This window comes from Aspergillus glaucus (genome assembly GCF_001890805.1).
Source record: "Aspergillus glaucus CBS 516.65 unplaced genomic scaffold ASPGLscaffold_23, whole genome shotgun sequence".
In the NCBI taxonomy this organism is placed as follows: Eukaryota; Fungi; Ascomycota; class Eurotiomycetes; order Eurotiales; family Aspergillaceae; genus Aspergillus; species Aspergillus glaucus.
The window spans coordinates 228,943-243,004 of NW_019170475.1; the positions used below are offsets into that span (position 1 = coordinate 228,943).

At 50.0% G+C, this 14,062-nt stretch overlaps 6 protein-coding genes across 6 annotated transcripts; 3 read left to right on the forward strand and 3 right to left on the reverse strand.

Moving 5' to 3' along the window:
• Window positions 1-1,530: 1,530 nt before the first annotated feature.
• On the reverse strand, window positions 1,531-4,236 carry ASPGLDRAFT_156948 (uncharacterized protein). The gene is made up of 3 exons (XM_022542384.1): window positions 3,918-4,236; window positions 3,650-3,844; window positions 1,531-3,594 (listed from the first exon to the last, which is right to left on the reverse strand). The coding sequence occupies exons 1-3, from the start codon at window positions 4,092-4,094 to the stop codon at window positions 1,678-1,680; spliced, it is 2,289 nt and encodes a 762-aa protein (XP_022397250.1). The 5' UTR covers window positions 4,095-4,236; the 3' UTR covers window positions 1,531-1,677.
• Window positions 4,237-4,770: 534 nt separating this feature from the next.
• Window positions 4,771-6,173, reverse strand: ASPGLDRAFT_69343 (nucleic acid/nucleotide deaminase domain-containing protein; the record flags this gene model as incomplete). The annotated part of the gene is made up of 4 exons (XM_022549356.1): window positions 4,771-5,203; window positions 5,258-5,389; window positions 5,460-5,845; window positions 5,955-6,173. 4 exons carry the CDS (start codon window positions 6,171-6,173, stop codon window positions 4,771-4,773), a joined length of 1,170 nt encoding a protein of 389 aa, XP_022397251.1.
• Window positions 6,174-6,544: 371 nt separating this feature from the next.
• ASPGLDRAFT_134355 (NADPH-adrenodoxin reductase) lies at window positions 6,545-8,267 on the forward strand (the record flags this gene model as incomplete). Its single annotated transcript, XM_022541286.1, has 3 exons — window positions 6,545-6,835; window positions 6,902-7,336; window positions 7,395-8,267. 3 exons carry the CDS (start codon window positions 6,545-6,547, stop codon window positions 8,265-8,267), a joined length of 1,599 nt encoding a protein of 532 aa, XP_022397252.1.
• A 204-nt stretch (window positions 8,268-8,471) lies between these two features.
• On the reverse strand, window positions 8,472-8,933 carry aspf13 (allergenic cerato-platanin Asp F13; the record flags this gene model as incomplete). Its single annotated transcript, XM_022541304.1, has 1 exon — window positions 8,472-8,933. One exon carries the CDS (start codon window positions 8,931-8,933, stop codon window positions 8,472-8,474), a length of 462 nt encoding a protein of 153 aa, XP_022397253.1.
• Window positions 8,934-10,073: 1,140 nt separating this feature from the next.
• On the forward strand, window positions 10,074-12,458 carry ASPGLDRAFT_51399 (alpha-keto acid decarboxylase family protein). The gene is made up of 2 exons (XM_022547520.1): window positions 10,074-10,575; window positions 10,627-12,458. Exons 1-2 carry the CDS (start codon window positions 10,374-10,376, stop codon window positions 12,156-12,158), a joined length of 1,734 nt encoding a protein of 577 aa, XP_022397254.1. The 5' UTR covers window positions 10,074-10,373; the 3' UTR covers window positions 12,159-12,458.
• A 46-nt stretch (window positions 12,459-12,504) lies between these two features.
• ASPGLDRAFT_852808 (uncharacterized protein) lies at window positions 12,505-13,464 on the forward strand. The gene is made up of 2 exons (XM_022550327.1): window positions 12,505-12,805; window positions 12,858-13,464. The coding sequence occupies exons 1-2, from the start codon at window positions 12,755-12,757 to the stop codon at window positions 13,284-13,286; spliced, it is 480 nt and encodes a 159-aa protein (XP_022397255.1). The 5' UTR covers window positions 12,505-12,754; the 3' UTR covers window positions 13,287-13,464.
• Window positions 13,465-14,062: the final 598 nt, after the last annotated feature.

The following is a 14,062-nucleotide window of genomic DNA, read 5'->3' on the forward strand; positions in this document are numbered from 1 at the left end:
CTTTTCCTAGGCAGTAGTAGGCCGACCGATAGTTGAGTCCAGGTTAGTTAGCGGGTCTGCTCTTGTCAAGAATCACAAGATTAACAAAACAGCAGTCTTACCCTCCAGAACCATGATAGCAAACCATCCTTCCCATGAGAATTCCCTTGAACCTTTTATGGCACACTTTCAGAGAGCGATGCTCACCGTAGAGAATCTGGTATCCCTTGAGGACTGCTCCCCCGACAAGCCGACTTCGACTACCTCATCCTTCTCCTCATCGTCGTCGTCGGAAACCGCAACGAACAATCACGCACACAGACCCTAGGTTTAACTATGAACTAGAGTGCCGGAATGTCTTCGCCGATTTGGACTTTGACTCCAGGCACCCACCCCCAGTTAACTGGGACGAAGTGCTAAAAAGAATCGAAACGCCATCCACCCTTACTCCCAGCACCGGACCGGACGATTTCCAACGTGCGTAGGAGATTACACAGCGTGTGCCAAACAAAGGAATAATCATCTGCGAAGTAATGCCCAGACTCATCCCAATCGCCACCCTCTTCCTCTCATCAGAATACGACGCAATCCCAACCGCCCAATGGTGCACGCCCCAACTGCCACTTCCGGGGGATTACCCAACATACCAATTATACACCCCCAAGCCCGATCTAACCATCGGCTATAACCATAGACATCTAAAGCGCTTCCAGGGGCTTGATGCACTCGAACCTTTCTCCACGCCGGTGGATTGCCGCCGGCAACTGGTCTTCCCGTCGTTTTCTGTGGAGGCTAGGGATATAGATAATTATTCTCTTGATGAACCAAATTGACTCAATGCGGCGCACATGCTGCGTGGCCTGCGCGCTCTTCGTGCACGGGCTAATCAGCCAGGTTGGCAGGCTGAGTTCGATAACCATATAACAGTCATTACGGCGAATATCTCGGCAGACATGATCAGTCTCGATGGGCATTGGACGACGGTGTCAAAGCACCGGGAAGTCCAATATCGTTCAATGGATATTAAAGATTGGGTGATTGCACATGAAGATTGGTTGGAGATCTCACAAAGTCTCACCAATGCGATCTTCACGATTCTTGAGAGAAGCAAACCGTGGATCATCAGTGACCTTAGCAAGATCCATGAATCACTGAAATTGCAAAAGCGCGCGCGATCAAAATGCGCAAGTTCGTCACAGGATACCAAGAGGATGAGGCTTACTGAGTAGTGGTCTCCAGTAAGAGGCTCCTGCTTACTGCACTAAACGGTTGTTACCATCAAATATCTTATGAAGTACTTGCTGCCCGGCCAGAAAGGCACGTGAATCTCTTGCATTGCATAGATATGCGCTCCGTATTGGTGTTATCCTTTTGCCTAGAACAATTGAAGGGCTGGATTAGGCGTTAGCATTGATATGGCATGGTATATAGCTACCAGAAATAACAAATTCAATATTCTATGAATTCTTGAAGCAGTCTATAATAGTAGGGCTAGTTAGCCGTATCTATCAAGATAGATAATATTTACCAATAATCATCCAATATTTTCAAATTACCCAAGCTATTATTCTACACAAACAAACAAGATGGGGAGTATCTAAAACAAAAAGAAATCATCGCTACATGTTCCATCATAAGTAAGAAGGGTAAAAAAAAATATCCAAATTAACATAACAAGAGGGGAATAAAAATCAATCATCACAGTCCAGCAAACTTTGCCCAACCAGCCGCACGAATTGGTTTCTTATGCTCGGGCTCAGTTCCCGGCCGTCCAGCATTAACCATCGTGCCACTTCTACCTTCCTCAGCCATTTTTCCGCTGACATCGCGACGACGTCCGACTCCGATGCCCAGTCCGGCGATGTAGTTCCCATACGACGCCAGGCCAGCCGAAGGAGCTCCTGGGTTACTGCGGGGGGCAGAGATGTCTGCGCCGGAGTTACTGACCACACGGCCCTTGCGATCGTTTTCGTCCGTGCCCTTGGGAATAGCGGGAGTCCCTTCGTTGTCGATTTCGTCGTCGCTAACGTGGTCGTCTTGACGGATTGTGTTGTAGGACTTCATTTTCCTGGACTTGCTGTTTTTCTTTTGAAGCTTGCTCTTCTTCCTCAACGGTGCGTTCTGCTCACTAACATCGCGGTCACCCCGGACGGAGACGCTCGGGTTGCTTTCCAGTTCGCCGTAGTAGCGGCCGGTCTTCTTTTCGGGGCTTTCGATTGGAGGAGGGGAGTCGGAGCGTAGGATGGCTGCTGGTGACAGGTTAGGAACGTCGGTGAGAGCGTGGCGGCCGTTGAGAGGTTTAGACGTGGTGTCGTCGTGTAGATCATTGCGAGAGGTCAGCGGGGTGGGTGGGTTCAATGCCAACGGATTGAGCAGCTGTGAAGTAGCTGGATCCTCGACTTCGTCCTTCATGTCATCGTCCTCATCACTCAGGTGGTCATTGGGGTAGATGTTAATTGGCTCATCTCCCAAGTCCCGTTCAACGTCGTCGTACAATCCATTTTCTTGGGGGTAATCATCCAAATATTCGTCATCATTGCCGTAGTGCTCATGCATGGCGAGTGATTCATACTCTCCATGAACGTCTTCCCTGATAGCCTCATCAATGTTCCATCCATACCCCTGAGCGCTAACCCAGTTGGGGGCACTATCGGTGGAGGCCGTGGTGTTGGAACGACTGTACATAGATGATATGTCACGACGAGCCATGTTTTCGTTCTTCGTGTTCTCTGGCTGGAGTCCCTGGAGGTTGTCCAACGGTGATGGGGAGCGTGACGGGTACGCGATCCAGTTGTCCGACATGGGACTCACGGTTTTCGATCTATCCGAGATGCTAGCCGGGTAAGGGCCCTGGTTAGGAACATTGAGATGCATAGGCGGGGTCGGTCGGTTCGAGAGGTTGTCAATGTCCTGCGTTGGCATCTGGGAGATTTGCACCGGTTTCCTGGGAATGACATTGCCTTGCTGGGGCCTTGTTTGGAATTGCAAAGGCTTAAGAGTAGGGTCAGCATATGGCAACTCGTCCGGGTGCACAAAAGGCCCTTGTGACAGTCGGTTGTAGTTTGTATTGAAGATGAACTCATTTAAGCCATTGCCAGAAGATGGGTGTCGGTTGTGCATCGAGAATGGCATATTACGAGGAGAGCCAATGAGCGGATCATCCATTCCAATGCCCGAATCCACAGTCGACTGGCTGAGATGCTTTTCGGCGATCTCAGACTTGGTTCGCTTATGAGGTCGGGCAGTCAGGTTATCCTCCAAGGGGTTCATGTCCGGTGGAAGTCGCGTAATCCGACGGAAGACGACAGCCAGAAACATGGAAATCCCAAACGAGACGGTGTGCAACGCCCCGCTGGCAACACTAATGATGAAGTTGACGTTGGCAATTAGGTGCGGTATGCCATTGGTGTTGCCCAACAAAGTTCCCCAATTGTATGCGACATTGGCATACTCGATGTACGAGATGTATGCCCCGAAAACATAGAACGGCACGAGACCGAGGTCGATCGTTGAGGCGAACACGTTGTAATTGGCCTGAGTTCCAGGTGGCTTTCCGATGGGCGAGCGGGATAGGTGGTAGATACCGTAGAGGGTGTGAAGGATTGCTACCGCAGGCTGGACGGATGCCAATTAACACTTGTCATGTAAAGCCAAAGGCTCATGCACTTACCCCGACACGGATGATCCAGACAATACTTGCTGGGAGGTTCGTAATAATAATAGCACAAAACAGAGCCCCAATCGCGCCAAGAAGAGCCAGCACGCGCAAACCCAGTTGAATACGACGCCCATTCAACACCCAGCCCTTCGTCTTGGGGCTCATAGGTGCCCATTGGGATCTCGCACGAGGAACATTAGGGTACGCCTGCATCGCGTCAATAGTTAGCCAATCTGCACGAGCCACGATAACAACTCTCCGCGACCACGAGGGAACGTACAGAGTTGGTAGGTGCGTTCAAATTAATCAACGGGCGACTCGACTTGGACTTTATCGACCCTCCTCTGGCCCAGCTAGTCTCCGGCACACCATTCGGGATCAAAGGACGGTCGGTAGGGCCAGCGAAGCCCTGGGCAGCAGGACGGCTAGAAAAGAGCGAAGCGAACGATCTGCCCATGATCGCGATGGAATGAAGCTTATCGCAGCATCCACGCGAGCCAGCAGAAACGATCGGAATGCCGAACTTTTGACGGATGAGATCAAGAATGGAGATGACAGGAGAGCAGAACCATGGAATGGGGAGAGAGGAATGTGGGAATGGAGGAATAGTGGTGAAGAGAGCGAGCTGAGATGGGCGAGTCGCCAATCAAAGCAGGGCAACAGAGCCGCTTCGAGTAACCGATCAACATCCCGATAATCGACCCGGCAACCAAAGATAGCAATCACGTGGGATCACTGCGGGTTGGCGGCCTGAGGCTGTAGGCTTTACGTATAACTAGTTAACTAACTAGTTATTTACAGTTGAGTCTAGCTAATAATGAAGCTCAGTATTAATTGCTAGATGACTACTCTGTAGTTAACTAGAAATTTCTATTCTTAGCCATTAAATCTCTTGAATTCCGTGGGGCCTGGGACTGCGTCCTTTGGCCACTGAGCAGGAGAATTCGTATTCATACAAGTAGCCCTGTTTATTCCATATGGTCCTGCATAGATACTACCCCTGACAGGTGACGAGGCGACATAGCAAGATACTTCATTAATCTTCGTCGAATATTTCCATAGAAAAACTGTACTCCTGTTTACCCACTGGTGCTGTGTCCGACAATTTTCGATATTTTTCCATAGTTAGTTAACTAGTTATCGTGCAACCGTCTTACATAACTCTCTTTGAGGGTCCGACAAAAGGAATCAAGGATTGCCGCTTTCTTTTCCGTTGGGAGGCCCGCTGCTCTCATCTCCAGGTCCGGACATTTCCACGGGAAATAGGCTTTAGAACGGCAGCCCCTCGTATTAAAATTGTAACCCGCACACCTCATGCTCTGGAGGAACAACCAGCACGCCAGAAATGACAGTTTGGAAACACCTATATATCCAACTGCTGGTCCTAAGAGAGCAGTAGATGAGATGATGTGGAGCGCGGGGCACTCACAATGAACGGCTACTTTCACCTTTCTTCTGAATCGACGTGATATCGAGGAACTGGGCTTGGTTCTGATACCGCCCAACACACTGCTGGCACCGGAATCTTTCACAACTGCCTCGACGATAGTGTTCCAGTGTTCTGTACTTGGGAGACGAATCTCTCGACGCTTATTATGCAACCCATGCACACAGAACTACAGTCTCCCTAGATATCTTTTATAGAGCCGAGGCGAGTAAGCATACATGAGAAGTATACTGGTGGCTCCTGATACAGAAGATAACTTCCTGAGAAAACGTTCCAGGGGCGGAAAGGCTGGCGAGGGTTGATAACTATATGTGAAGAGGTACTGAAGGGCACTTACAGGAATTCGGTTTCCCTTCTAGCACATCCTCCCAAAACGGTATCTTGAACAATTTGTCTGCCGTAGCACGAATTCGATCGACAGCATCGACGAACACTAGCATTCTCTCCGGCGGTATCTTACCCGAATTCTTGTTTAGGACTCTTGTTATCCAATCAAGTATGCGGTTTACAGACCTTAAATGATTGGCGGCCTCGTCGTCACCTGTCAAACCCTCGACAAAACTCTGTAAAACCCGATACCCGTGTGGTGCCTCTGTACGGTTTTCCAAGCGTTGTCCGAACTTCTCGAACGAGAATACATAGATTGAAACCCTCAACTTGCTAATTCTCTCCCGTAGATCTTTCGGCAAAGTCTTCTCGTGCACCACTGGTGGGGGAGTTCTTTCAAATTCATCGTCGCTAACACTGCTCTCTTGTGGTGCCTTATGGCGCAGATGATGAATTTCTTTACCAAGTTGTTGCAGATTTTGCACGATCCTTGTCGCATGGTTGATCGTCGCATCGGGTACAACTCCATTGGAAGCCAGTCACTGTAGCCCGTTCGTGGTTGGTTTGGTATCCAACGGCAATCACTTCGTGTCGCGGTGAAGAAACTAGTATTCGAGCCAAAGCGTCCAGTACAATAGATAAACGGTTTTGGACTGGATCATCAAGATCCACAGGCGAATGCCAGGGCGGTTGGTTCTCGGGCTCGACTTCCGTAAGCAATGCGACCAGCCTCTGTGCGGCTGTTGCTGTGACTTCTGACATATTGTGTGAGACGGGGAGTGAGTCCCTATTATCATCAGTGGGAGCACACAGAATGGAAAGGGACGATGCGACTACCTGTGGAACGCGTATGATCCGCTCGGGCTCTGGCCGTTAGGAGGTCCACCGGTCCCCACGGGGACAATCTCAGACTCTCAAGGTTATACTCCAGAATACACGCAGATAACATGTGCGACGGTTTTCGTATAAAAAGAAAGGAATCATCGAACAAAACAAAGTACAAGGAAAAGGTGGTTTCAGGGACCTTTAATAACGCTTTTTCTGCCGGTGAAACTAAATCGGGCTAATGTTACACCGATCCGAGGTTCTTTGTGGTGAGAGCTCCGATGATGCTTTATTTCCAATGGGGCACAATGAATCGCTTGCCATATGTCTGTGCCTCCTGCACGGCGCAAATAGCACGTGTCTCGCCTCGTCGCCCTCACAGTCAACTATCAAGCTTGACATCATTCCGGCGGTATTACAGCGTCCAGACTGATTGCCCGTTTCGCATCGCCATTGTGGGTTCGGGTCCGGCGGGTTTCTATGCAGCGCACCGATTGCTGGCCAAATCTGAAGATGCGGTGGTGGATATGTACGAGAAGCTGCCGGTGCCGTTCGGGTTGGCGCGGTACGGTGTAGCTCCAGACCACCCGGAGGTCAAGGTGCGTCATATCCGGGGTTGTTTGTGGGCAAGGCCATTCTGGATAATTTATACTAACTAGCTATAGAACTGCGAGGAAAAGTTCACAGAAGTAGCCGGATCCCCTCGTTTCAATTTCATTGGCAATATCAAACTGGGAGAAAACCTTCCCCTCCGAGTCTTGAAACCGCACTACGACGCCATTCTGTTCTCCTACGGAGCACCAAAAGACAAAGAGCTAGGAATCCCGGGTGAAAAGGCCATTCGGAATGTATACTCGGCCCGTGAATTTGTGGGATGGTATAACGGTCTTCCGGAACACCGTGATCTGGCACCAGATCTGACTGCCGGAGAGGACGCTGTGATCATTGGACAAGGAAATGTGGCATTGGATGTCGCACGCATATTGCTTTCGGATATTAATGAGCTGCGCAAGACCGACATTGCCGAATATGCAGTGGAGGAGCTGCTGAAAAGTAAGATCAAACGGGTGCGCGTGGTTGGCCGTCGAGGGCCGATGCAGGTGAGTCTGCATGCCCGATGATCTTTCCCTGCACCTGCGTACTGACTCCAATATACAGGCATCCTTCACAATCAAGGAAGTCCGTGAACTCCTTCAACTCCCATCCGTCTCCTTCGACCCAATCCCCAAAGACTTCTTCCCCTCAAACGACATCGTCTCATCCCTCCCACGCGCCCAAAAACGCCTCATCCAACTCCTCGAAAAAGGCTCAACCAACGACCCAACCACATCCACCAAATCCTGGTCCCTAGATTTCCTCCTCTCCCCCGAATGCCTAAACTGGTCTCCTGTCTACCCCTACCGCCTCTCGCACGTCAAATTCTCCCGCAACGAACTCGACCCCTCAGACCCACACTCCTCCAGCGCAAAAGTATCACCCAAGTACCTCTCCAGTGGTAACCGCGCACAGGCCAACATCCCTGCAAACACATTCTTTCGCAGCGTCGGCTATAAATCGCTGCCTTTGCCAGGGCTGGAAGAAGACCTGGGCGTTCAATTCGATGAGCAGCGCGGCGTGATACCGAGCGATGGATTTGGGCGGATAACCACACCCAAGGACACGGGCGATACGCAGCGTCTTCCGGATGGTTCGGTTCTCTCGCATCTTCCCGGACTTTACTGTGCGGGGTGGGTTAAGCGTGGCCCGACTGGGGTTATTGCTACTACGATGACGGATGCGTTTAGTACTGCGGATACCATCGTAGCTGATATGGGTAGTCAGCGCCAGCATGCGCTGCTGAACTCGCCGGGTCGGAGTACTGGTCTTGGTTGGGAGGGGGTGCGGGCGGAAGCTAGGGAACGGGGGTTGCGGACGACGAGCTGGAGTGATTGGGAGATGATTGATGCTGTGGAACGGAAAATGGGAAAGGAGAAGGGGAAGCTGAGGGAGAAGTTTGGTCGTGTTGAGGAGATGTTGGAGGCTGTTTCGTGAGACTTGTATTGTATATACTCGATGTGTTGTATGTCGTATGATGATCGTTTAGATATGTATAAATTAAATCACTTAAAGTGCTAATCTCGTATACAAACCAAAGAAGCCATTTCAATGGTACACATCAAAGTATACATTCCAATCCATCACACATTAACTCATAACCAAGTCAAAATCATACCAAACCAACTCAACCCAACCCATCTAAATCCCACACTCCGACGCTTCAACCTCAGTATATGTCGCATCAACCCTCCCCAACTGCTGCGCATTGCCACCCGTCAACTGATTCAAAGCCTGCAATCCCAGATTAAACGATCCGACCGCAGAATCCACCGCAAGCACATTAATCGTCTTATTAACCTTCCCGTTCTGGTAGTGCAATTGGTAGCATTTACCACAGTTGGGACTGTTCCAGTCCTCGACGGTGGGCGCGCCTCCGATCAGGGGGAAGTTGGGGAGGGATTCGAAGTTCGAGTAGCCCTGCGTGATGAGGCCGTTGGTGCCGTCGGAGCAGGAGACGGTGGTTAGGGAGGATGTGCCCTGGTCGTATCGCTCGTCGTAGGAGACGGAGATGGTTTGGGATGCTGCTGCTTGGGGTGAGGCGAGAGGCATTGAGAGGGTGGAGGAGGAGAGGGTGAGGATGGTGAGGAGGGAGGAGAGCATGGTGGCCTTCATTTTGGTTTATATTGAGGGTCTTTGTTTTTGAGAGGATGAGAAAGGTAGTGCGGTTGATGGATGCTGGGATTGGGATTCTGGGTGATCATTGAGGATTTATATAGCCGTCCTACGACCCTCGCACCTCGTTTCTATTATTTTTAGTCCATCATCCGGGACTTCCGTCGTATCAGACGATGATACCGTATAGGCCCGATAGTATGTAGTTGTTGCTCTGAATAGCATTTCGTATGTGCAACTGATCCTGCAGCTTCAGGCAAGGGAATCATCATCCCATTCCAACCCAATTAATGGAGTCTGGGAACAGCTGTCCCTGAGACCGGAGCAATTGAAATGCTGAGAATCATTGTGGAGAGTGAGACACACACCACGCGATGCCTCTTCGGCCATAGTACAAGTTATTCGAGGTGATGTTAGTAGCATCCGATGCGGGGAAATGGTCTTGGAAAAGACCCCCCCCCCATCCGATCTAACACGGCCGGTCAAGGAAATAGAAGCGGAAAGACCCCGGACGAAGCTTCGTTAGTCGAACTATTCAAATCATACGAGGTTGGTGATGTCTCGTGGTGACAACGGTGACACTGCAGTTGGAAAAAGGACCATACGGACAGATGCTGTGAGACAGGCATACAGTCAGCCCGACTGCAGCAAAGAGTTTTGTAGAACACGAGCAATCGGATTGCTCCCTGGGGAGACCTGAAAAAACCTGCATTCCTGGAAAATTCATGGAATCGAACAGCGCAGCAGCTAAAAATAGCAGTATCATTCAGATACGAGTACCTCACGATACATGGTATCTTGGCTTGGCAAGTTTCCAGCCATCTTCGGCCATCGGGAATTTTTTCCCGAGCTGTGCATGACTCGAGAATGTAGAAATTCTATGTTTCGTTAGCAATAATAGGGAGGACTCCCAGACAGCAAAGTAAAGATACGGCAGATAATCATGCTGTAACTCCCGCGGAATAGCCGGTTTAAGGGTATGCTTGCTGGCAATCCAGCCCAAATTCCCCGGGGAGTTCAAGAAGAAAAGAGGATGAGACTAATCAACACACACGATTAACCTCGACAAGTTGATAGAGGAATAAAACAAAGACGAGAAGTCGTGATTATAGCACGTGACTTTACACCCCCGCTTTTATGATCCAATCACGATGCATTACATGTGATCTCTTTTTGGTTTCCCTTTTGGGCAACTAGGACGTCACTTGTAGATTCATTGGTGTTGTATGAATATCGAGGACAAAACAGTGCACTTTCTCGACCCAAGTTAACTCACTCTCAAAGAATACTCCAGTATTGGAAGTTACTGCCGAATCGCAGGAAGCGGAAGACAACCCCGCACGCCCTATGTCTTAACATAACCTTGAGGGGTAATCATCAATAAAGCCGTCGTCAACCGCACTTTTGTCCTCAATCCTTAACTTCAACATGGCTAGCGAAAAGACCACCACTCTCTCCGAGTATCTCTTCACTCGACTCCTCCAGCTTGGTGCCGACTCCATCTTTGGATTGCCGGGAGATTTCAACCTTAAGCTGCTGGATTACATAGCTCCCTCGGGATTGAAATGGATCGGGAACTGCAACGAGTTGAATGCAGGATATGCTGCTGATGGATATGCGCGGATCAAGGGTATATTCCATTCCAGTTATTATTCAAAAGCGTTAACTGATTATTTCTAAGGAATCGGTGCTCTCATCACCACATTTGGTGTCGGAGAGCTCTCGGCTATCAACGCCATTGCGGGTGCATATGCGGAACGAGCTCCGGTCATTCACATAGTTGGCACGCCACCACGACAATTGCAGGAATCGCGAGCTCTCGTCCATCACACTTTCGCTGATGGCGATTTTGGTAGATTTGACCAGATGCAGGAACACATCACAGTGGCGCAAGTCATTATCAATGACTACCGGACGGCACCGGCGGAAATCGATTACGTTCTACAGCAGTGTTTAGTTCACAGCAGGCCGGTTCGGATTGCAATTCCGCATGATATGGTTGGAGTGCGGGTTTCTGCAGCAGGGCTTGATACCAAGATCGTCATCCCTCCTCCGGTCAGCCAGCCACAGGTCGAAGAGGAGGCGTTGCGACTCGTCCTGGACCGAATCTACAGCAGCAAGAAGCCAATGATACTGGTTGATGGCGAGAGCAGGGTGCTTGACATTTTGGATGAGATCGATCAGTTTGTCAAGAAGACGGAATGGCCTACCTTTACTTCTGGATTCGGAAAGAGTCTTGTTAGCGAAGCATTGCCAAACGTGCATGGGGTCTATTCGCTAGATCACAAGAATTTCGTCGATTCTTGCGATTTGGTTCTCTGCTTTGGACCTCACTACAGCTCGACAAATAGCCACCAGAGCCTTACGCTTCCAAAGAAGGAGGTTACGATAGACTTCACGGGAACCGCGGTCAAGACAAACAAGGACGCCTTCCATGACCTCCCATCAAAGCAATTTCTACAACAACTTATCGCGCAGCTCGATGCTTCAAAGTTCCCCAAGCACACTCCCGAAATCATCCCCACTAGCACCCTTTCCCCAGTGACAAGGTCGGATCCGGTGACACAGACCGGCGGGTTCTGGCAGAGACTGTCCCCATTCCTCCGGGAAGGTGACATCATTCTCGCAGAGACTGGTACGGCCGGTTACGGTGCGAACGAGTTTGCCCTCCCCCAGCACACGCGCCTCTTTAGACCGGTTACCTGGTTATCCATCGGATACATGCTCCCCGCAGCCCTCGGTGCCAGCATTGCACAGAGGGACCTCATCGCCCGGTCCGAGTATCACAATCTCCCACGTGCTCGCACTGTTCTCCTCATCGGAGATGGCAGCTTCCAACTAACAGCACAGGAACTCAGCACTATCATTCACCACAAACTGGACGTGATCGTCTTCCTCATCAACAACGAAGGATACACGATTGAGCGGTGCATCCATGGACGAAACGCGGAGTATAACGACATCACCCAATGGCGGTACCTCAAGGCTCCGGCATTTTTCGGTGCGCCAGAAGAGGGCGAGCACGCCGCACACACAACCGAGATCCGAACCTGGGGTGACTTGGAGAAGGTCATTGCTGATGAGAGGATGTGGAATGCGAAGGGGATCCGAATGGTGGAGGTGTTCCTGCCGAAACTTGATGCGCCTAAGCTTCTGATGGGTTTATTGCATAATCAGGAGCAAGCGGAGCGGAAGCAGCAAGAGAAGAAATGACGGGAGAAAAAGCACACAAAGACAAATGACAATTGTTGTAAATGTAGCTCTGCAATGCCATTTAGGCGACGGAATTCGGGGAGTAAATCTTGAACATGATTGGTCGATGTCATTTTCCTCTCCTTGCACTTCCATCGGCTAAAAGTCATTAAGATTTCGCCAGGGCTGTGCTTAATCTAGAGTACATACATGGTCTCTAGATCTACATCCCTTTCCATATTGGGAATAGTGCCAAATATCCAAGTCATGTGATTTAAGTATCAATTCTGTGAGAAAGCAGTCAAACAGGTCATTTTTTCTCCATAACAATTTCTATTTACCAAATGGCTGCCATTTTAGGCCGTCATTTGGTAACACGTGATCTGTGACTTTGATGAAGTTATAGGTAATGTAACAGCAGAACACGTCTGGAGCCTGAGATCCCAAAATGGCGGGAACCCAAGGAGGCCCTGCACCAGGCGTCAAACAATGATATGTACTGTTTCTTAGGCTGGTGTCTTAAACTCTGGTGAGGAAAAGAGGGCCGGCAATTGAAAGGCATCAACAAGTCCAGCTCATTAGAGACGGATTGGAAGAACCTTTGAGGATATTACCAGATGTTAACCAAGACCAAAATTAATGATGAGGATGGCTCAGAAGTGTGGAGGGTAAGTTAAAAAAGCCATATCTGCCAGGCTCTCTGGTCTTAACTAGTAGCAGGGCATCAAATATCTAGTCCAAGAGAACGGACTAGACACCCAATTTGGAAAGAAGACGCCGGTTTATATCGAGGATATTGGTCCATTTAATGAAACCATCCTGTCTACGCAAGAAAAGAAGTTCTATCTTGGGTTCCAGTGTATCCAAGTGTGCCTGTTCAATTCCCTGGGTCTGTTCACCATTCATTGGAGAAACGCGCTGCTGAGTCTCCAATTCAAGGATCTTCAAATTTCCCTTCAGAAGGATCCTTGCAGTGGACCTCTGATTCCTCTGGTCAAACTCACCGCAGAGACGAAAAAGTTTCTCGGGCAAACTAAATTGCAATGTGGCCAATTTCCTCTACCCTTCTCGCCTGCACTGGCTCCTATCACACGGACGCTCTGTAGACATTCTAAGAATCCATCACCTAACCTCAAGCATGCCAGCTAACCAATGGATAGGACAACCTTTGCACTCCCAGAAGTGATCTACGGGCCGTTGTTAGTGCTCTGCCCGCACACATTACTGTTCAGGATTCTCTTCCATGCTTGAGCGTTCTGGAACCCGAACTTGACCTCGAAGAGCAAGCTGCGCAAGCTCTTTATTAGCAAAGGCTGCGAGCAGCTCCTTGCACCTTTAGACCGGGACAGGGCTAATTGGTATCTATTCTGCAAGACTGAATTAGTCAGAGGGGTTCCGACTATTCACTAGACCCAGCAGATGTCAAAGACAGCAATGTCGAGCATGCTGGCCACTTTTGGGGAGATCCGCGGCTGGAAAGGGGCATTCCATAGCGCTCTCTGTCTTTCACTCTCTCCGTGCCAGCAATGGCCTCGCTGGCCCGACTGGGGGCCCTGCTGGATCCCCCGGTTGCCAGCGCTCCTGGCCTTCATTTTCATCCATGCTCGCACTCTCTATGCTGCTAGCGTTAGATACAGGCTGCATCACGTTCCCGGATCGCCAGCGGGTTGGCGTTGGGGTGAGTGGCATATCTTGTATCTCCGCGAGCTGGGAGGCCACGTTGCCCACTCCGGGGAGTGACGCGTGCGAAATTCCACCACCACGGGGTCTCTGTGCCTCCATGGTGGTTTTATAGGTGCCAGAAGGCCCCTATCGGTCGATTGACGTGTGAAAAAGACGTGTGAAAAAGACGTGTTTTTCTTGGGTGCTGATTTTGATGTTCCAGGCGCCAAGTTTTTTTAGTCTAAAGGGGGGCAGTATTTTTT